Genomic DNA, 22,770 nt, shown 5'->3' with positions numbered 1-22,770 from the left:
TAATCTGTGACTCCCTTACTAATCAAGAACCTGTCAACCTCCGATAAGACCATGAGACATTGGAGCAGAATTCGGCCTTCGGGCCCAAAGTGAAAACAAGCGCCCCGTGAAGAAGAGAGAACTTGCTGCCTTCTGTCAAGCTTTGTGCATCTGCCCTAATGTGACTTGTCATTTTATTGTGTTAAAGGTAGAAGGAAAATTGCTGTTGTTGATGTAACAGTTTGTTCTCTGATCAAGGCAGCCTGACCCAAGGACTAAAACAGCAGGGTTACTGCTCAACATTTATCACACTGCAAATGTAGGGCAGATGGGAGAGCCCAATTAAAGAGACAGTGCACCTTTAAAAGGGACAGGGCAGAGTTCTCATCCCTGCGGGAAAATTAAAAGGAGTTTATTATACTTTGATTATGCTCAAATGCCTCAGGAAAGTGGGAATGTAGCACTGTATAACTATATTATAAAAGCTTAATATCAACATTTTTAATCAGATTGGGTGAAACAGCTCAGGGGATTCCGGCACCATATCAAAAGACTGAGCGGCTCATGTGATTAAAATTGTGGGAATTACTGGCACCGTGTCTGAGTTATTTCAATAGTAAGTCAACTAATGAGCTAATAAACTGGGAAAGTGAGTTCAGATCCAAAATGGCTGGGATTAAGGAAGCTAGAATTAACAGTGATGATGATTGTTCGGTTTACTGGCAGAATCACTGAGGGTGGTTGATCTGTGGAATTCGTTGCTACAGGCTGCTGTGGAGACCATGTCATTGGGTTCATTTAAGGCAGAGGTTGATAGATTCTTGATAGTCATGTCATGATGGGATACAGGCAGGAGATTGGGCCTGAGAGAGAAAATGGATCAGCCATGATGAAATGGTGGAGCAGACTAGATGGGCCAAATGGCCTAATTTCTCCTATATCTTATGGTGTAATGGTCTAATGTAACAAAGTGCTGGAAATATTCAGCAAGTTGGGCAGTGTCTGTGGGATGTGAATCAGTGTTAATGTTTCAGGCAAAGATCCCTTATCAGTCACTTGTGTACACGGGTACCTCAGTCCCTTTGATCTCAGCATCGCCCATTCTCTCACCGTTCGAAAAAGAGTCCCACCATTTAGTATTGGGTAACCTCACACACTTGCGCATTATATGTATCGGCAGAGTGATCTGTTGAAGGATCTTAACCTTACAATGGTGACACTTTTTGCAAAAGCAGACAGAATAATCAAAGACCAGATCAACACTGGACATTCTTTTCCACTGGGCAGATGATACTAAAGCCTGAAAGCTCTTAACACCACGCTTAAGGACAGCATCTATGAATTGTGCTCTTGTACGATAAGATGGCCTCTTGGCCTCTCAATCTACCTCGTTATGATCCTATCTCTGACATACCCTGATACTTACTTCCAATCACATTAAAATTATGCTCCCTGGTATTTACCATTTCTGCTCCAGGACACTCGGCCTCACAATCTACCTGGTTATGATTTTACACTATGTTGCTTACCTGCACTCCACCTTTCTGTCGGTAGATTTTACACTTCATTCTGTGTTGTTACTGTTTTCCCTTGTTCTACCCCAATGCACTGTGCATGATGTGATCTGTCTGAACAGCATGCACAGCAAGCTTTTCACTCCACCAATAGTAAACCATTACCAATACCAACAGGAGGAAGCCGGCTACTCAGGCAGCATCTGTGGAGGAAGAGAGTCGGTTGACGTTTCAGGTCAGGGCCCTTTACCAGGACTGAATCTCGTTGACCGCGCTCTTCCGAAGGCCATCTTATCATACAAGAGCACTGTTCATAGATGCTGTCCTTGAGCGTGGTGTTAACTTACGGGTTTTAGTATTTTTATATGCACTGTAACGTTCTTTCTGGAGAAAGGGCACTGACCTCAAATATTAACTGACTGCCTCTCTGCAGATGCTGCTTGACTTGCTGAGGTGTTTCCAGCATTCTCCGGTTTTATTTATTTTATGTGTGTTGTTCAGGATTTCCAGCGTCTGCAGACTCTCTCAAGGTTATATTATATATTCTTTGGTACCGATAGTCGTGTCCTAAAAGCGGAAATGAACATGTTAAGCAAGTTGTACCTAATGCTGGGTTGCACAATGTCCCGTGTTACTATTTAACTCAGCTTGCAAAGATTCTTCAATACAAAGTCGATGAGTGAGAAGGAAGTCCTGGGGTTTTGGGGATAGAAATACTAGTTAGACATGGCAGGAAACAGCTGGAAGTTATCAATAGCCACACTGCCGTTGACAGATGTGGCCAGTTGTGCATTCCTGCCCTCTCCGGTCATCCCATTAGCTACTCCCAGCTCACCGCTCCTTCATAACACACGTAGCATTTGATAATTCCGACACTGCAGGAGTAGGACTCAATGGACACAGTGCGGTCACCTCCCTGAGCAGACTGACAGAATGCCTCATCACCAGATCTCACCAGCAGGCACCAAGACCTTGCCTGGCCAGCGGTGAGAGGGTCCCTCACAGTCAGATTCTTCCTGCGTGCTCAGAGCCTCCTCACTCCCACCGTGCCCTGCCCACAGGATGACTATAATGGGGACGACATGGTCCCTCAGCTCTTTGTTGTGGGCTGTAGATTTGTGAAGAGGGTGTGGAGAAACATGCAAGGGTCTGTGTCACAGTTGATCACGAGCAGCTTTGTGGCAGAGGACTGTCTGATCTACAGGCTGTTCCCACGGACGGACACACACACACACACACACACACACACACACACACACACACACACACACACATACACTTACTTGCTGGCCAATCATCAACTCGGTGAAAGACCCCCTTTGATCTGCCCGAAACTTGTTGGTCTGCCAACGCATAAAGGAGGAATGGAATGCCAGCTGGCACATTCCAGACTGCAGGAGTATGTGCTGAGGGACGCACTGAAGTGTGGGCGAGCTGCTACAGGGGCTTCGTAGTGAAGGACCAGAGTATAGGTTCTTTAACTGGAGAGGGGGGAGCTGGGTTGGGTGTGGAAACCCCTCAATTATTGTAACTGTGTACCACCCCAGAGGACTACATGAGCAGCAACAATTTAAGGTTTGAAGGAATGTAATAGAACACATTGACTGTGAATATAAGATTGAGAGGGTATTGTGTGGAGCTAGAACGACGATGGAGCAGGAGGATTAAGCATTTTTACTGAGACGCATTAGCCACAGTAAAGGCTGTGCAACTTACAGTGCGTGAGCAACAAACCGGATTCGCCAAGTTGGAAATATGCATGCTTGAAAGCCCGCACAAAACGAGAGTGCCTTTTGCGTGTAAAAAGCCCAATCAATTTACTATGTGATCAATCAGCCTCGTGCACTTGACTTCAGCTGTCCTGATGAAGGGTCTCAGCTTCTTTGTTCCTCTCTATAGCTGCTGCCTGACCTACTGAGTTCCTCCAGAATTTTGTGTGTGGTACTCTGGATTTCCATCATCTGCAAAATCTCTTGTGTCTACATAATTAACTTCCTGAACTTCATAGCCTTGTGTTGCACAATCTTTTCTCTTCACTATCTTGTATAATTTACTTTAAATATAAATTCTGTGTGTTGTCAGAACCTATGTGCCTGTGGTATTGTTGCAAGCAACTTTTTCATTGTACCTCGACTTCGTTGAACTTGTACACGAGACAAACTTGACATGAATTTATTCATCTTCAACAGTGGAATAATTTAGCATTAATATCCTTACCTAGTTACACTTGGATTGAGATATTGATTGTACATGTCGGGATATTTACACAGGGTAGGAATTCCCTCAAGAAAACACATCAGTGAACCAGATAGGTCTTAAAAACTGAGTAGTCTTTTAAAAATTCTGTGTTTATAAGACCATAAATCATAGGAGCAGAATTAAGCCATTTGGCCTATTGACTCTGCTCCGCTATTAGACATTATTTTTCTCTCTGATCCCAATTCTTCTGCCTTCTTGCAACCTTTGATACCTTTACTAATCAAGAACCTATCAAACTCTGCTTTCAAGTTACTTGGCCTCCACTGCAATTAGTGGCAATGATTCATCACTTATCGCTCTGTGTAGAAAACCTTCTTCTGACACCCCTCTATATTTTCCTGTACTTGCCTTAAAATTATACCTTGTTCTTAGCCACCTCCACTCTGTGAAAAAGTCTCTGGCTGTCCATGGTTCTTAGCGTCTAGTACACCTTCATCATTCACCTCTCATTCTCCTTCACTCGACTCGCTAAACCTCTCCTCATAGGACAGGTTCTCTAATCCAAGCAGAATCCTGGTAAATCTCCCTAAAATTTCCACATCCTTCCTATAATGAGGTGACCAGAACTTAACGCAATACTCAGCCTGTGGCCTAACCAGAGTTTTAGTGAGCAAAGATGCCTTGTTTATGAGCGAGGTCAGAGGAGGGTGGCCAGACAGATTGTCACAGACAAGTTAATAAAATATAAATTAAATGCATGTAATGTGCAATTAAACGGTAATCAATGGACAGTACATGATACAGTCAGCCCACCTTATCTGCGGGGGATTGGTTCCGGGACCCCTCGCGGATATCAAAATTCGTGGATGCTCAAGTCCATTATTCAACCTGTCTGAATCCGGTGGACCTTAGGACCCAGCGGAACTCCAGACCTTATTTAACCTGTGTCAGTGTGGTGGACATTAGGACACGGCGCCAGAGCTCTGAATGCGTAGTGTTTCTGTTCACAAAAATAATAACGATAATGATTGAAAATGAAGTGGAAATAATAAAGCGATCGGAAAGAGGTGAAATGCCATCGGTCATTGGAAAAGCTTTAGGCTACAGTCGGTCAACGATCAGAACAATTTTAAAGGATAAAGTGAAAAAGGCCCTGGCCCGATGTAAGTTACAATTATTACTAAGCAACGGAGTGGTTTAATTATTAGGTTTCGGGGTTTTGAGTTTTTGATCCTCCACATCAACCCGGCACGGTGGAGAACACACTAGGGAATGAACTGTCCCGAGTCCCGAGAACTTCGGTTCCTGAGCCCGGCGCTGAAACATACATTCTTAAGTGTTTTATATGCATAGAAAGGTAAAATATATACTATATACTAAGACAAATGTTTGACTAACTGACGCTAAATAATACCGGATGTACCTGTTCCGACTTAGTTAGTAAGAGAACTTCCAATTTTTTCCGATTCTGATGCACAATAACCCACGCACATCCTCCCATATACTTTAAATCATCTCTAGATTACTTATAATACCTAATACAATGTAAATGCTATGTAAAATGGTTGTTATGCTGCATTGCTTAGGGAATAATGACAAGAAAAAAAGTCTGTACAAACTCGAACAACAAGTGCTGGAAAAGCACTTCCGGTTTTCGCGATTCACGGTTGGTTGAATTCGTGCATGTGGAATGCGCGGATAAGGAGGGCCGAATGTACATTAAACAGGTCATATTCCTGGTGATGAGACATCAGTGGTGGCAGATTATTCATTAGTTTCACAGCCTGATGGAAGAAGCTGTACCCAGTTCTTCATAGTTCCTCACTTGTTGAAGTAGCAAAATCATTTCGTGTTCACTGCCGTCCATTTCTGGAATCTCCAAGCCTGAATGTCTGAAACCACAGTAAAAAAGCAGTTCTGAATTTTCTAACTGCATTTTGAACACAAACACACACAACTGACGCTGTTTAAGACCTGTTTGTTCTAAGTACCCTGTAGGAACTAATGGCCACTGAGTGCAAGTGACTGATGCGGGTTAGAAACTGTTCAGTAACAGTCCCCTGTTCCAATTACACAGCCTTGTGACCCAAATAAACAAAGGGAATCCCGGCTGTTTTCCTGATTAATTTTCGTTCTGTAAGTGTTATCCCAACTAAGCAGTTGCCCCAATTAACCAAAATCTAATGTACAGTTCTCTTGATTTTCTTTTTGTGTTTGCATGATTTCTGGTCTTTAGCACATTGGTTGTTTGTCTTCAGTTGTGCTTCTTGTATTTATTGTAAATATTATAAATAATGAATTTCAGGATTGTATATAGTGACATTTATATACTTAGATAATAATTTTCTTTGAACTTTGGGGACAACCTGTACTCTGAAAAGCAACATAGCTGCAGACGCCAGAATTCTGAAATAAACATTGCAAATTGGTGGAAACTCTCAGCAGATCAGGGAGCGCCTGTGGAGAGAGAAACCAACAATTTTTCAAACCCACCCATAATGTATAGTGCTTTCAGTTCATTGAGTCTGCTCTGCTTACTTCCCCCTCTGAATCCCATTCTCCTGCCTTCTCCCCATTACCTTGATGCCCTTACTAATCAAGAACCCATCAACCTCTACTTTATATATACTCAATGACTTGGCCTTCACAGCCATCTGTGGCAATGAAGTCCACAGATGCACCACCCTCTAGATATAGAAATCTCCCCTCATATCTGTTCTAAAGGGATATTCCTCTTTACTGTGACTGTGCACTGTGGCCCTACACTCCCCCACTATAGAAAACATCCTCCTCACATCCACTCTATCTAGGCTTTTCAATATTCAATACGTTTCAATGAGATTCCCCCCTTCATTCTTCTCAACTACAGCATGTACAGGTCCAAAGCCATCAAACGCTTTTCATATTTTAACTCTTAGGTTCCTGGGATCCTTCTTGTGAACCCTTTCAACTCTTCTGCACCCTCTCCAGTGCCAGAACAGCTTTTCTTAGATAAGGGGCTCAAAAGCTGCTCACAATACTCTGTGCGATCTGACCAACGCCTTATAAAGCCTCAGCATTACACCCTGCTTTTGTGTTCTAGTCCTCTCGAAATGAATGCTAACATTGCATCTGCCTTCCTTACCACCGACTCAATCTGCAAGTTCACCTTTACAGAATCTTGGACGAGGGCTGCCAAGTCCCTTTGCACCTCTGAATTTTGAATTTTTTTCCCATTTAGAAAATAGGCCATATCATTATTCCTTCTACCATAGTGCATGGCCATGCACTTCCCTAGACATTATTCCATCTGTTACTTCATTGCCCCATTCCCCAATCTGTTTTAAGTCCTTCTGCAGACTCCCTGCTTCCTCAATACTACCTGCCCCTCCACCTATGTTTGTATCTCCCCTCCTTCATCCAGTCTTCATGGGCTATCGGGATGTGGAGATGCAAGTTTGAACGGGCTTGTCAAGCTGTTTACTCCTGAATTGATTTTCTGTGTGATTTATTGTACTGCGAGCACCGTGATCCCCCTGTCACTGTCAGGATTCTCACTTGTTTCACGAGAGGATGATTGTCCCCGGAGAGGTCGGCGGCAGCCTCTCAGAAAGAGTTTGGGCATTTAGTGCAGTCTCTCAACAATGCATGTACTGTCCTCTGCAGAATCCAGGCATATACATTCCAGTCAGGCATTGATACTGCAGTAGAATATGTGTCTTGTCCGCCGGTCAAGAGGGCTGAATGATGCATTCAGTGGCTCTTTCAGTAATGAAGAGCGATCAGTATTGTCTTTGCCCAGAGAAGGGGTACCACACATATATCAGAAACACTGGACAGAGGCAGCATTAATCTTCATGCTCAAATATCACAGAGTATATTCAGTCTCAGAGCCAGTTATGATCACAGAAGCAGCCAACATAATTAAGGACCCCTCCTACTCCGGACATTCTCTCTTCTGCCCTCTTCCGTTGAGCAGAAGGTACAAATGCTCATGAATACGTACCATCAGGCTCAAGGACAGCTTCTGTTCTGGTGTTATAAGACAATTGACAAATCTCAAGGTTGTATATTGTATGCATACTTCGATAATAAATGTAGTTTGAACTTTGAATTGGCTCCTTATACAATAAAGATCTGATCTCCCAATCTGCCTCCTCAGGACCCTTATGATTTATTGTCTGCCTTCACTAGACTTTCTCGGCAACTGCATTCTCTCTGAAACCCCCCTGGTTTCCTTGGCTGCGTACGTCTAAGGAATACACACTGCAGTCCTGCCAAACCCGTGAGATTGAGGCGGCTCTCCCACCGCAAACCCCGGTCTGTGTGGATGCCGTGTAATTTGTTACCCTGTTACAACTCAATGCCAAGAGATAATAGCACACTGCATACGACTAAAGGAATTATATTTATGGATCTTAACTAAAAGAGAGGGTTAGTAAACAAGAGAAAGAAAAAAACATTGGAATCAAATAGTCAAGTTGGAGCTCAACTCTTCCAAAGGTCATATTCACCAATCCTCAGTCATGTGTGGAACCTTGCTCCATTGAATCACGGTCCCCCACTGGGTCAAACCCAATGACTGGTTCTCTCCAGCATCTTATTTCTTTGTCTGCCGGTGAACAAAAGACTAAGTCTCACACCGGTGGTGTCAGGCACACAACACAAGAACCCGCTCCCCTGATTGGACGGCTCACATTCCAAAGCACCTGTTATCTCTAACCATAACCCAAACACCGCTTCTACAGAAAGAGCATTACATTAGCAGTGAGATTTTTCCCAGGGTGGGCCCTTCATGTATGTACATGAACCTTATACAGTACCGCTTATTTTTGTAGTTGTCTTGGAAATGAAGAACAGCAGCCCATAGATATGCACTGGTATAAACTGCTCCTGTGCCCAGACTAAGCACATTTTACTTTCACCAAATTCCTACCAACTGTCCCCAATTTCTGCTGCTACCTGAGTGATTATGGACAATTCTCAGTGATCACCCAACTTACCTGTGTTTATTTAGCTGGCTGCATACTCTGGGTATATTTACAGTTTGGGTGGTGAGGTAGAGATACTTCTCTACTGAGATGGTTCTTCCCTCTGCTAACCTGCAGCCCACACTTGGGCAAGGTGAAACACCTGCTTAGCCACAACTGTTCCAAATCAAGGTCACATGAACCCATGGGTGCCGATGGTGCATGTCACAAGTTATGCAACCACTGACGCCAGGCAGACAATCCCTGAAGAGTGTTGATAATGGCTGGCGTCAACTGACTTGTAAAGACACGGCCCAGCAGAAGGCAACAGCAAAACCACTTCTGTAGAAGTATTTTCCCAGAGCAGTCATGGACATAGTAAGGCCATGATCACTACGTCATACAACATGGTGGTTTACCAACCTACACGTCTTTGGGATGTAGGGAGGAAAGGAGGAAACATGGGGTGCCACAGTAGCATTGTGGTTAGCACACCACCGTTACAGCTCGGGGCGACAGAGTGTAGAATACAATTCTGACAGCATCTGTAAGAAGTTTGTATATCCTTCGCATGATCACTTGGGTTTCCAATGCATGCTCTTGGCTTCCTCCTGCGGTTCAACGATGTACTGGTTAGTAGGTCAATTGGTCATTGTAAATTGCCCTGTGAATAGACTACTGTTAACTAGGTGGGTTGCTGGGTGGCATAGCTCATTGGACCAGAAGTGCCTGCCCACACGGTTTCTCTAAATAAATAAACAAACAAATAAGTAAAAACTGATCACTGTAAGGAATCCCAGTCGGTCATAGGGGGAACGGGAAAACTCCACCGGGACAGCACCAGTGGTCAGGATTGGACCCGTGTCTCTGGAGGTGTGAGGTGGCGCCCCCTACTGCTGAGCTACTCAGGAGGTCCAGGAATGCGCGGTACTGCAGGTCAGGTATAACCTTATTTGCCCTCTCACAGGCAGACACGTGAAATAGCCACTCAGACTCGGGAGAAGTTCTGACCCACAAGGAGTTAATCCTGCAACCAAAGTGCCTTGTGAGCGGCATTGGCCCTTTGCCAAGTTCACAAGTGCTCTGTTGTAGCAAACCTTTCAGCAACGTAACAGGTGGCTGCTGCAGGCGGGATTCCAGCACAGAATCAACCTGCACTTTGCACCAGAAGTCCGATGCTGCCTCACACAGGAACATTGACTGAAAGTGTGCACTGTGGGAAAGGAATGACTCACATCTTACGTTGACACAAACACAAGAGACCCTGCAGATGCTGGCAATCCAGAGCAGCACACACAAAACACTGGAGGAACTCAGCAGGTCAGGCAGCATCTACAGAAAATAAATCAACTGTTGACGCTTTGGGCTGGGAGCCTTCATCGGGTCTGGAATAAAAAAGTGGGGGGAGGGGAAAGAGGACAAGCTAGAAGATGATAGGTGAAGCCAGATGGGTGGGAAAGGCATTTTATGTTGACAACAGGCTCAAAGCACACATTCCCAGTAGAGAGATAGATGACCCTTCACACTGACAGTTTTGAATCACAATCATTGTCTCCCTCCTTCAGAATTAAATTCCTTTCCATGGAAATTCCCAACACTATTAAACTGGTGCCAGCCGCCATGGCCGGAAGGAGAACAGTCCCAGCCTTTCCCGTCTCTGTGAGATATACATTCCGTGGCCACTTTATTAGGTACAGGATAGCCTAATTCTGCTCCTGTATCTTATGAGTTAACTAATAAAGAAGTCACTGAGTGTACAGTAACATATATTAGAAATTTGCTGTGGTGGGTTGGCATTTCATGGACAAAAATTCAACAATTATAAAGAATAATGATATAAAATAAAGTTGGAAGTATGGATATAGGTTAAAATGTGCATAACTACTTAAATATTAGCATGTATTTACAATGCAAACAGCATTATCAAAAGTGGTTTAAAGTGTTTACCGCACTGCATTCACTGAGGTAACTGGGAGAGTGGGGTGGTGGGGGTAGCTAACTAGATTGGTTATTCAGATTAACTGCTTGGGGCAAGAAACTTTTTAGATAGGGTGACCTTTTTGTTTTAATACCCTTTCATTCCAAACATACTCATGACTCTATCAAAAAACCTCTCGTTCACCAGTATCGTAACTGCTTCCATCTCGGCCCCTGGCAGTCCATTTCAGATATCCACCTCTCTTTGTATAAAATACTTGCCCCACGCATCCTCTTGAAAGCTTAACCTCTCACCTTAAATGCAAGTCAGCCAGTATTATAAATTAGGTTAGCGACTTTAGTCATATGCACCTGTTACTGTGTGTGTAATGTATGAAAATATATGCATGATGATATAGGGGTACAAATTAATAGGTTCCTTAAGTTGTTACAGCTGTGAGTGTTAGTGGGGATAAGCTCCCACTAACTATTAAATGCTCCAAATAGCATGCGTCTCAAATAGCCCCTGTCCAGCTCTTGGCCTTCACACGTGCACACCTGTAATACATAATAAAAGCACTGTAAATTATAAAAACCACTATAACTTGTATAACTCCTGCACGCATTGGTATTCTCCATCTTCCTGTACGTATGTGAGACATGGACCCTCACAGCAGAGCTACAGAGGAAGATACAGGCATTGGAAATGAGATGCTATCGCAACATTTTGGGCATCTCCTACTTGGACCACATCACAAACGAGCAGGTCCGCAAGACCATTCAGCTCCACGTTGGCCCCCATGAAGACCTTCTCACAATGGTGAAGAAAAGGAAGCTGAGATGGTACGGCCACATAACAAGATCCAGTGGCCATGCAGAGACCGTTCTACAGGGAACTATGGATGGGAAAAGAGGGGCAGGCAGATAAAGGAAAAGATGGACGGACCATATTAAAGAATGGACAGGGAAAACACTTGCAGTGACCCAGGCCCTGGCACACAATCGTGACTGATGGAAGAGACCGAAGCAAAGCTTGTCGTGACAGCACCCCGACGACTCCACCAGGAGTTAAGGGCGCAAGAAGAAGAAGAACTTACACAATTAAATTAAATAATGAGTGCAAAAAGAGAGCAAAATAATAGTGAGGTAGTGTTCATGGGTTCATTGTCCATTCAGAAATCTGATGGCAGAGGGGAGAAAGCTGTTCTAAAATACTGAGTGTGTGTCTTCAGGCTCCTGTACCTCCCCTTTAATGGTAGTAATGAGAAGAGGCCAGGTCTGGATGATAGGAGTCCTTAATGATGGATGTTGTCTTTTTGAGGCATCACCTTTTGAAGGTGTCTGGGTGCTGGGGAGGCCAGTGCCCACGATGAAGCTGGCTGAGTTTGCAACCCTCCGCAGTTTTTTTTCCAATCCTGTGCAGTGCAGCCTCCAAATGAGAGAGTGATGCAGCCAGTCAGAATGCTCGCCACACTACATCTGTGACTTCCCAATTCTCCTCAAGCTCCCAATGCAGTACAGCTGGCAGTGAGCCTTCTTTGTAATGCCATCACTCGTTGTGCCAGGGATAGATCGTCTGAGATGTTGCTCACACCCAGGAGCTTGAAGCTGCTCACCCTTTCAGTGCTGTCCCCTCGACGAGAGTTTTCTAAACCTTACTCAGTGGATTGAGGAGCATCAGTGGAAGGAAAGAAATTTTTGATGTTGAAACCCTGCTTCGAAACCTTGCAGGTCCTAAGGATTTTATAGACAATAGACAATAGGTGCAGAAGTAGACCATTCGGCCCCTCGAGTCTGCACCGCCATTCTGAGATCATGACTGATCATTCACTATAAATACCCAGTCCCTGCCTTGTCCCCATATCCCTTGATTCCCCTATCCATCAGATATCTATCCAGCTCCTTCTTGAAAGCATCCAGAGAATTGGCCTCCACCGTCTTCCGAGGCAGTGCATTCCACACCTCCACAACTCTCTGGGAGAAGAAGCTCTTCCTCAACTCTGTTTTAAATAACTGACCTCTTATTCTCAATCCATGCCCTCTGGTACTGGACTCTCCCAACATCTGGAACATATTTCCTGCCTCAATCCTATCAAATCCTTTAATTATCTTAAACGTTTCAATCAGATATCCCTCAATCTCCTCAATTCCAGCGTGTACAAGCCCAATCTCTCCAATCTCTCTGCGTAAGACAGCCCTGCCATCCCAGGAATCAACTTAGTGAATCTACGCTGCACTTCCTCAATTGCCAGAATGTCCTTCCTTAAACCTGGAGACCAAAACTGTACACAATATTCCAGGTGTGGTCTCACCAGGGCCCTGTACAAATGCAAAAGAACATCCTTGCTCTTGTATTCAATTCCCCTTGTAACAAAGGCCAACATTCTGTTTGCCCTCTTCACTGCCTGTTGCACTTGCTCATTCACCTTCATTGACTGGTGAACTAGGACTCCTAGGTCTCTTTGCATTTCTCTCTTACCTAACTCGACACCGTTCAGACAATACTCTGTCCTCTTGTTCCAGCTTCCAAAGTGGATAACTTCACATTTATTCACATTGAATGACATCTGCCAAGTATCTGCCCACTCACTCAGCCTATCCAAGTCTCCCTGTATTCTCCTAACGTCCTCTTCACATGTCACACTGCCACCCAGTTTAGTATCGTCAGCAAACTTGCTGATATAGTTTTCAATGCCCTCATCTAAATCATTGACATAAATCGTGAAGAGCTGTGGTCCCAATACAGAGCCCTGTGGTACCCCACTAGTCACCTCCAGCCAGTCTGAGAAACACCCATTCACTGCTACCCTTTGCTTTCTATCTGCCAACCAGTTTTCTATCCCTGTTGAAACCCTGCCCCCAATGCCATGAGCTCTGATTTTACTCACCAATCTCCTATGTGGCACCTTATCGAATGCCTTCTGAAAATCTAGGTACACATCTACTGGCTTACCCTCGTCTAACATCCTTGTTACACCCTCAAAAAACTCCCAACAGATTAGTCAAGCATGATTTGCCCTTGGTAAATCCATGCTGGCTCGGCCTAATCCTATTTCTGCCATCTAGATATGCCACTATTTCGTCCTTAATAATGGACTCAAGCATCTTCCCCATGACTGACGTTAGGCTAACGTTAGGATAGTTCTCCGTTTTCTCCTTCCCTCCCTTCTTGAAAAGTGGGACAACATTAGCCACTCTCCAATCTTCAGGAACTGATCCTGAATCTAAGGAACATTGGAAAATGATTACCAATGCATCCGCAATTTCCTGAGCCACCTCTTTTAGAACCCTCGGATGCAGACCATCTGGACCCGGGGATTTATTAGCCTTCAGTCCTACCAGTCTACTCATCACAGTTTCTTTCCTAATGTCAATCTGTCTCAATTCCTCTGATATCTTATGACCCTGGCCCATCCATACATCTGGGAGATTGCTTGTGTCCTCCCTGGTGAAGACAGATCTAAAGTATGCATTAAATTCTGTTTCCATTTCCCTGTTTCCCATAACAATTTCTCCCAATTCATTCTTCAAGGGGCCAACATTGTTCTTAACTATCTTCTTTCTCTTCACATAGCTAAAAAAGCTTTTGCTATCCCCTTTTATATTCCTGGCTAGACTGAGCTCATACCTGATTTTTTCTCTCCGTATTGCTTTTTTAGTTAAGATCTGCTGTTCCTTAAAACTTTCCCAATCATCTGTATTCCCACTCATCTTAGCCCTGTCATACTTCTTTTTCTTTAATGCTATACAATCTCTGACTTCCTTTGTCAACCACTGTGGCCCCTTCCCCCTCTTTGAATCCTTCCTTCTCATTGGAATGAACTGCATTTGCATCTTTTGTATTATGCCCAAGAATATCTGCCACTGCTGATCCACTGTCTTTCCTGCCAGGGCATCCGCCCATTTAACTTTGGCCAGCTCTTCCCTCATGGCTCCGTAGTCTCCTTTATTTAATTGCAACACTGACACCTCTGATCTGCCCTTATCCCTCTCAAATTGTAGATAAAAACTTATCATGTTATGATCACTACTTCCTAATGGCTCCTTTACTTCAAGATCACTTATCAATTCCTGTGCATTACACATCACCAAGTCCAAAATAGCCTCGTTCCTGGTTGGCTCAAGCACAAGCTGTTCCAAAAATACATCCCTTAGACACTCCACAAACTCCCTATCCTGGGGTCCAGCACCTACCTGATTCTCCCAGTCCACCTGCATGTTGAAATCTCCCATAACGACTGCATTACCTTTAGCACATGCCAATGTTAACTCCCTAATCAACTTGTACCCAATATCCACGCTACTGTTTGGGGGCCTGTACACAACACCCATTAGGGTCTTTTTACCCTTACTGTTCCTCAGCTCAATCCACACAGACTCTACTTCCCCTGTTCCCAAGTCACCTCTTGCTAAGGACTGAATCTCATTCCTCACCAACAGGGCCACCCCACCCCCTCTTCCCATATTTCTGTCTCTACGATAGCACGTATACCCTGGTACACTCAATTCCCAGGCCTGATCCCCTTGCAGCCATGTCTCCGTTATCCCAACAATATCGTAGTTCCCCATTTTCATCTGAGCTTCAAGCTCATCTGTCTTATTTCTGACACTTCGCGCATTCAAGTATAGAATTCTTAGCCCATTCCTCCTCTCTTTGCTTAAAACACTGTCTACTGTACCTAACCCAGCTCCTTGAACTTCCATCGGGCAAATTGCACCCTGAATTTTGATGACCTTCTCAAGATCACCCAAACCTTGTACACATTTAACCCCATGCACCTTCTGACCAACCCTCTGGATCTGGATCCCTGCCCCCTGCACATCTAGTTTAACCCCCCCCGAGCAGCACTGGCAAATACTCCTGCAAGAATGTTAGTACCCCTCCGGTTCAGATGTAGACCATCCCTTCGAAACAGATCCCAATGTCCCTGGAACAAAGACCAATTATCCAAAAACCTGAACCCTTCCTTCCTGCACCATGCTCTCAGCCTCGTATTAATGTGCATAATCATTCTATTCTTCGCCTCACTCGCACGTGGCACAGGTAGCACAGGTAGCAATCCCGAGATTGTCACCCTGGAGATCCTGCCTTTCAGCTTCACTCCTAACTCCCTGAGCTCTCTAAGCAGGACCCCCTCACTCACCTTACCTACATCATTGGTCCCTACATGGACCACTACATCTGGGTTCATGCCCTCACTCTCAAGAATAGCCTGCACCCGATCTGAGATGTCCCGGACCCTGGCACCAGGGAGGCAACATACCATCCGAGACTCCCGATCTGCCCACAAAATCTCCTATCTGCCCCCCTAACTATAGAGTCCCCTAAAACTATCGCTCTCTTCTCTTCCCGCCTCCCCTTTCTAGTTGAGGGTTCAACCTCTGTGCCAGAGGCAGGACCACTGCAACTCATTCCTGGTAGGTCATCCCCATCAACAGTATCCAGTTGTGGATTGTATCCTATAATAAGTAGTGGATACAGCCTAGTCCATCATGAGTAAAGCCCTCCCCACTATCACGCTCAAGGACCCCCACCATGCAGGATGTGTTCTCTCTTTTGCCATTGGGAAGAAGGTACAGGAGACTCAGGCCTCACACCACCAGGTTCAGGAACAGTTAATACCCCTCAAAGGGGATAACTTCACCCAACTTCACTTGCCCCATCATTGATATGTTCACACAACCAATGGACTCACTTTCAAGCACTCTTCACCTCATGTTCTTGATGATTATTGTCTATTTATTTATTGATTATTATTTCTTTCTTTTTCGATTTGCAAAGTTTGTGGTCTTCTGCACACTGGTTGAATGCCCTAGTTGGGTGGTCTTTCATTGATTCTGTATTGGTTACTATTCTGTAGATTTATTGAGTATGTCCACAAGAAAATGAATCTCAGGATTGTTTATGGTGACATATGAGGGGTGATTGATAAGTTTGTGGCCTAAGGTAGAAGGAGTCAATTTTCGAAAAACTAGCACATTTATTTTTCAACATGGTCCCCTCCTGCATTTACACACTTAGTCGTGGAGCATACGGATCTTGGACCTCCAGAAAGTGTCCACAGATGGGTGATTGATACGTTGTGGCCTAAGGTAGAAGGAGATGAGTTATACAGCTCTCATTACACGCACATGCAGTTCAACTCTTTGATTATGTAGGAAGTTTTAAATTAATAATGCATCGGGTGATTGATAAATTCGTGGCCTAAGGTGGATGGAGATGAGTTATTAACTTCAAACTTTCTGCATAATCACTCAAAGAGTTGAACTGCATGTGCATGTAATGAGAGCTGTATAACTCATCTCCTTCTACCTTAGGCCACAACTTATCAATCACCCGTCTGTGGACACTTTCTGGAGGTCCAAGATCCATATGCTCCATGACCGCTGGACTAAGTGTGTAAATGTAGGAGGGGGTTATATTCAAAAATAAATGTCCTAGGTTTTCAAAAATTGACTCCTTCTACCTCAGGCCACAAACTTATCAATCACCCCTCCTGTATGTACTTTGATAATGACATTTACTTTGAATTTTGATTACATTGGGTGTGAAAGATAAAATAGAATAATTATGTGACTACATCACAGTTCCTTTGTTTTAGAGCGGTGGACGTTTCCCACAATGCCGAGGAAGTGCTGAGAGTCCCAATTATTGCAAGCAAGTTCCAAGGGTTACCTTGTTAGCATTACAATGAAACACACCACCTCAGAAGCAACTGATGTCTTGTTTCGACAGAGTTGGTTTAGTGGGGGGGGGGGGAGAGGAGGGTGGGTGTGCTGTGGGTAGGGAATGTAAATCATATCACAGGGACAATGAAAAGTGTTGTGTAAGATAAACACGAGAAATTCTGCAGATGCTAGAAATCCAAAGCAACTCACACAAAATGCTGGAAGAACTCAGCAGGTTAGGCAGATTCTATAGAAATTAATAGATAGTCAATGGCTTGGGCTGAGTCCCTTCTTCAGGACTGAGAAAAAAGGGGGAAACTGCAAGAATAAAAAAGTGGGGACACGGGAAGGAGATAGGTGGGAGGTGATAGGTGAAGCCAGGTAGGTGGAAAGGTCAAGGGCTGGAGAGGAAGGAGAGGAGTGTAGAAGAAAGGGAAGGAGGAGGGGACGCAGGAAGAAGCAATAGCCAGGTGAGAAGAGTCAGAAGGTCAGAGTAGGGGGTTGTGCATGGCCTTGTTCTCAGACCTGAAGAAGGGTCTTGTCCTGAAATGTCGACTGTCTGTCCATTTCCTTAGATGTTGCCTGACCTGCTGAGATCCTCCAGCATTTTATGACTGTTGCATGAGAGAGCTGCTGTTATATTCTTTCAATCATATCGCACCAAGGAAGCCTGTTTATGGTCATAAGCCCAAGTACATGTAATGCAAGTACCGGTATAATACAAAGCCTGCTTACTGCAGTGTCACAGGCACATAACATCGGAGGATTAGCATTCACAAAGAAAACATAAGCAGAAATTATACAGAATTTTAACTCAAATAGAACAAAAACACAAGAGGTTCTGCAGGAGCTGGAAATCCAGAGCAACACACACAAAACGGCCTCCGCATTAAGCAGGGTGCCGACCATTTTAATTCCTGTCCCCATTCCATTCTGATCTGCTGGTACATTTCCTCCTCTATTGTCGTGATGCAGCCACTCTCAGCGTGGAGGAGGAACACATTATATTTTGTCTGGGTAGACCGCAAACTGATGACATGGACATTGATTTCTGTAACTCCTGATAATTTTCATCCACCTCCTTCCCTGTTTTCCCATCCCCATTCTGGCTCCTCTCTTAACTCTTCGCTTCTCCTCACCTGCCTGTCAACTCTCCTTGCTGCCCCTCCTCCTTGAATTAAAATCAAAGGGTTGATAATTTCTAAAGGGAGAGAAAATACAAAAAAAAACTGAGGTGCAAAAGGATGTGGGAGCCCTTGGTGCAGGATCCCCTAAAGGTTAATTTGCTGGTTGAGTCTGTAGTGATGATGGCAAATACAATGTTAGCATTCATTTCAAGAGGACTGGAATATAAAAGTAAGGATGTAATGTTGAGACTTTATGAAGCACTTGGTGTATTGTGAGCAGATTTGGGCCCCTTGTCTTAGAAAGGATATGCTGAAACTGTTCAAAAGAGGTTCATGAAAATGATTCCAGGATTAAACTGCTTGTCTCATGAAGAGCATTTGATGCCCTGGGTCTATATTCAGTAGAATTCAGAAGAATGAGGGCTGACCTCACTGAAACCTATTAAATAGTATAAGTCATTGATAGAGTGGATGTGAAGAGGATGTTTATTATGGTGGGAGAATGTGAGACCAGAGGACACAGACTCTGAATGGACAGGTGTCCTTTTATAACAGAGATGAGGAGGAATTTCTTTATCCAGAGAGTGGTGAATCTGTGGAATTCATTGCCACAGGCAGCCATGAAGGCTAAGTCGTTACGTATATTTAGGGCAGAGTTTGATAGATCCTTGATTGGTCAGGGATATGAAGGAATATGGGAGAAGGCAGGAGACTGGGGCTGAGTGGGAAATTGGATCAGCCATGATGGAATGGCGGAGCAGACATGATGGGCCAAATGGCTTAATTCTGCTCCTATAGCTTATGGTCTTATGGTGTTTCTAATTGCATCAATTTGTTGGACCCAGGATAGAGCTTCAGAGAAGTTGACACCTAGGTGTTTGAAACTGCTCATCTTTTCTGCTGCGGATCCCTCGATGAATAGTGTCATTGGCAAATTTACTGATGGGTGTTTGAGCTGTGCTAGCCACACAGTTGTGGTTGTAGAGAGAAGAGAACAGTGGCCTAATGCTAACTATTTGCCTTTGTAATTTGGGAGGAAACGAGCACTTGGTCGAAATCCACACAGTCACAGACAAAATGTACAAACTCCTTACAGACAGCGGTGGGGATTGAACCCTGATCGCCTGGTCTGTAAAGCATTGCATTAACTGCTGCACCAGCGTGCTGCCCAGACATACCAGAACAGGTCCAAAAGTTAGGGAGACACAAGCAATAGCAGATATTGGAATGTGAAGCAATAAACAATTTGCTGGAGAAGCTCAACCAGTCAGGAGGGGATAGTGAGGGTTCTTCGTGATGAATGCTGCTTTCTTCTGGCAGTGCTCCGTGTCAATGTGCTCCATTGTGGCGGTGGAGGGAGCTTTATCTGTGATGGACTGTATTGCCTCTGGCATTTTCCTTAGACTTTTCCTTTCCTGGTCATTAAAACAATAAGTCTAAATCAAGTTGAAAGCCTATCAACTGGACGTGAAATGGACGTTTCCATTAATGGGAGGGTCTAGGACCAGAGGACACAGCCTTAGAATAGAAGGACTCGAACAGAGATGAGGAGGATTTTCTTTAGCCAGAGGCTGATAAATGTGTGGAATTCATTGCCACAGCTATCTGTAGAGGCCAAATCATTGGGTATATTTAAAGCAGATTTTGATAGGTTAATTGGTCGGGGTGTCAGAGGTTATGGGGAGAAAGAAAGAGAATGGGGTTGAAAGCGGTAACAAATCAGCCATGATGGAATGGTGGAGCAAACTCGATGGGCTGAATGGTTTAAAACTGCCAATGAGAATTGTGATTAAATAATAGATGCAGTGAGGCCAGTGTGGATCCATGGGGAGAGAATCAGTTAATGTTTCAAGTCAGTGGTTCCAACAACGTGGGTTCAAATGCCAACAGCCTCAAATATTCACTTGGTTGCTGTCCCTACTGGCAACACTTGGCCTGCTACTGCTGTGCTTTATTTTACTATATCTAGCACTGATAACATTCAGTTTTACATTAGTGAGCTGTCAGTGCTCCAGTCTCTTCTCACGGAAACATTACTCAACTGTTGAGACATAATCCTCCTTTCTGTGGGAGCATTTGGCTCAAGTGGCAGCTCTTCTCTTTCTCTTGGACTTCCATGAAAACAATGCCTTTCACTTGGAATCGGATCATGTTATGTTCCACAACCATCTCTTGGGTATGATTAATACATCTTCGTATGACTGGAATGTGTTCCAAAGAGGGTGTAGTCTACCTTGATCAACAGGGACAGCCGACAGCTGAAAATAACTGCATATTCCTAGCCCATCTCTCTGTCAGTCTATTTCTCTTTTGTTTTCATTCTGTTATTCCATTTTCTGTTTCTCTTTCTATTTCTCTTACGATTCTATTTAGAGTTGTAGACCAACACAGCACCTAAACAGGCCCTTCGGCCCATTTATTCTGTGCCAAACTATTAATCAGCCTCGTCCTATCAACCCACACTGGGACCTTAGTCCTCCATACCCCTCCATCCATGTACCTATCCAAATTTCTTTTAAATGTTGAAGTCAAACCAGCATCCACCACTTCCACTGGCAGCTGGTTCCACGCTCTCACCACCCTCTGAGTGGAAAAAGACCCCCCTCATGTGCCCCTTAAACATGTCACCTTTCACCCTTAACCCTTGACCTCTAGTTCAGGTCTCACCAACCTCAATGGAAAAGGCCTTATTGCATTTACGCTGCAGTAATTTACTGCTCATAATTTTGTATGCTTTGTATTCCTGTATCAAAATTCCCCTGTTTCTCCTCGTACTCACCAGGGAATAAGTTAACCATATAACCATATAACAATTACAGCACAGAAACAGGCCATCTCGGCCCTTCTAATCTGTGTTGAATGCCTACTCTCACCTAGTCCCATCGACCTCCACTCAGCCCAAAACCCTCCATTCCTTTCCTGTCCATATACTTATCCATTTTTTTTTAAATGACAATATTGAACCTGCCTCTACCACTATTACTGGAAGCTCGTTCCACACAGCTACCACTCTCTGAACAAAGAAGTTCCCCCTCATGTTACCTCTAAACTTTTGCCCCTTAACTCTCAACTCATGTCCTCTTGTTCGAATCTCCTCTACTCTCAATGGAAAAAGCATATCCACGTCAACTCTATCTATCCCCCTCATAATTTTAAATGCCTCTGATGATGGATGGTGCTTTCCTATGTTAGTGTTTCATGTCGATGTGCTCAGTGGTTGGGAGGAGGGTGAGTGGCGTTATGTGTAATGTACTATTTGAGTAGTAAATATAAATGATATGTATGCCCAGTCATGTTATTATTGGGCAAACTACCTAAATCAGGGCAATAGCATTCAGATTTAACTTGCCTTACTCCCAATGAAATGCCAGCTCCTCCTACTGCAAACCCAGTCCTGTGGATAAAAGTGGGACAGACTATCTTCTGCCTGGATCTGGTGCAATGCCAACTACAATGAAGACTGGCAGAACAATGCTGTATATAATCCATTACATTTCTTTCCATACTAACACACAATGGGGATTTGATGCTGTATCATTCCACCATCTCCTTAAAGAAATTCATTCAGAACTTTCCACTAAGTCTACCTTCACTATCATCTGCAATCATTGATCAGGCTGAGTAACCATACAATAACTATGGCCAAAGTTTCCTTGGTTCGGACTTTTTCTTATAGCTCACGTCCCCAAGACCAGACAATAACCCTATAAACATTCTCTGCATTCTTTCAATCTTATTGACGTCTTTCCTGTAGGTGGTTGACCAGAAATGCACACAATACTCCAAATTAGGCCTCACCAACGTTTTATAAAACTTTATTTCTATTTCTACGCTCCGTGGCCACTTTATTAGGTACCTCCTGTACCCAGTGGGAGTTCGGTCCCTGTTCTGTCCATTGTACCAAAGTCCTGTAATGTTATTAGTAAATCAATAATCCAGCAGTTGTCTCATTGAGATTGATCACGGGGGAGGGAAAATTTGAGGGCTCTGATTGAATAGGGTCCAACTGGGAGATAAACAGGGAGAAACGACTGCTCACTGAGGTGTGGAAAGTCATTGAATGCTCTCGGTTGTGTCTCTGACAGGTTCTTCAAGGAGCTTGAGGCCAGGCATCAGCAGGACGCGGTGATTTCTGACATCAGTGACATCGTGGAGAAGCACGCTGTTTCCACCTTCGAACCCTATGTGACATACTGCTCAAACGAAGTTTATCAGCAGCGGACTCTTCAGAAGCTGCTGTGAGTGTGTGATGGTGCTGGCCGAGAGGCATCAAACTGCCAGTTACTTATTGTATCATATTTCCTTATGCAGGAGAGAGAGAGAGACCATTCCTTATACAGCAGCTAAATCAAAAAGATTGTTTGGACTTTGTAAACCTGCTGCTCATTTGATTTTGCTGCATATAGCATGGTGCTG

The 22,770-nt window shown here is 44.1% G+C and overlaps 1 protein-coding gene across 3 annotated transcripts in view; it reads left to right on the top strand.

Annotated features, from left to right (window-relative positions):
* LOC132406609 (rho guanine nucleotide exchange factor 26-like) overlaps nucleotides 1-22,770 on the top strand; it is a 218,438-nt gene that overhangs the window by 125,502 nt on the left and 70,166 nt on the right. For all 3 annotated transcript variants that reach the window (XM_059992420.1, XM_059992427.1, XM_059992432.1), the window contains one exon: nucleotides 22,440-22,592. In XM_059992420.1, coding sequence (XP_059848403.1) covers nucleotides 22,440-22,592 — 153 coding nt within the window. The remainder of the gene's footprint in view (nucleotides 1-22,439; nucleotides 22,593-22,770) is intronic.

This window comes from Hypanus sabinus, chromosome 2 (genome assembly GCF_030144855.1).
Source record: "Hypanus sabinus isolate sHypSab1 chromosome 2, sHypSab1.hap1, whole genome shotgun sequence".
In the NCBI taxonomy this organism is placed as follows: domain Eukaryota; kingdom Metazoa; phylum Chordata; class Chondrichthyes; order Myliobatiformes; family Dasyatidae; genus Hypanus; species Hypanus sabinus.
This window is presented reverse-complemented; position numbering and strand designations above follow the sequence as displayed.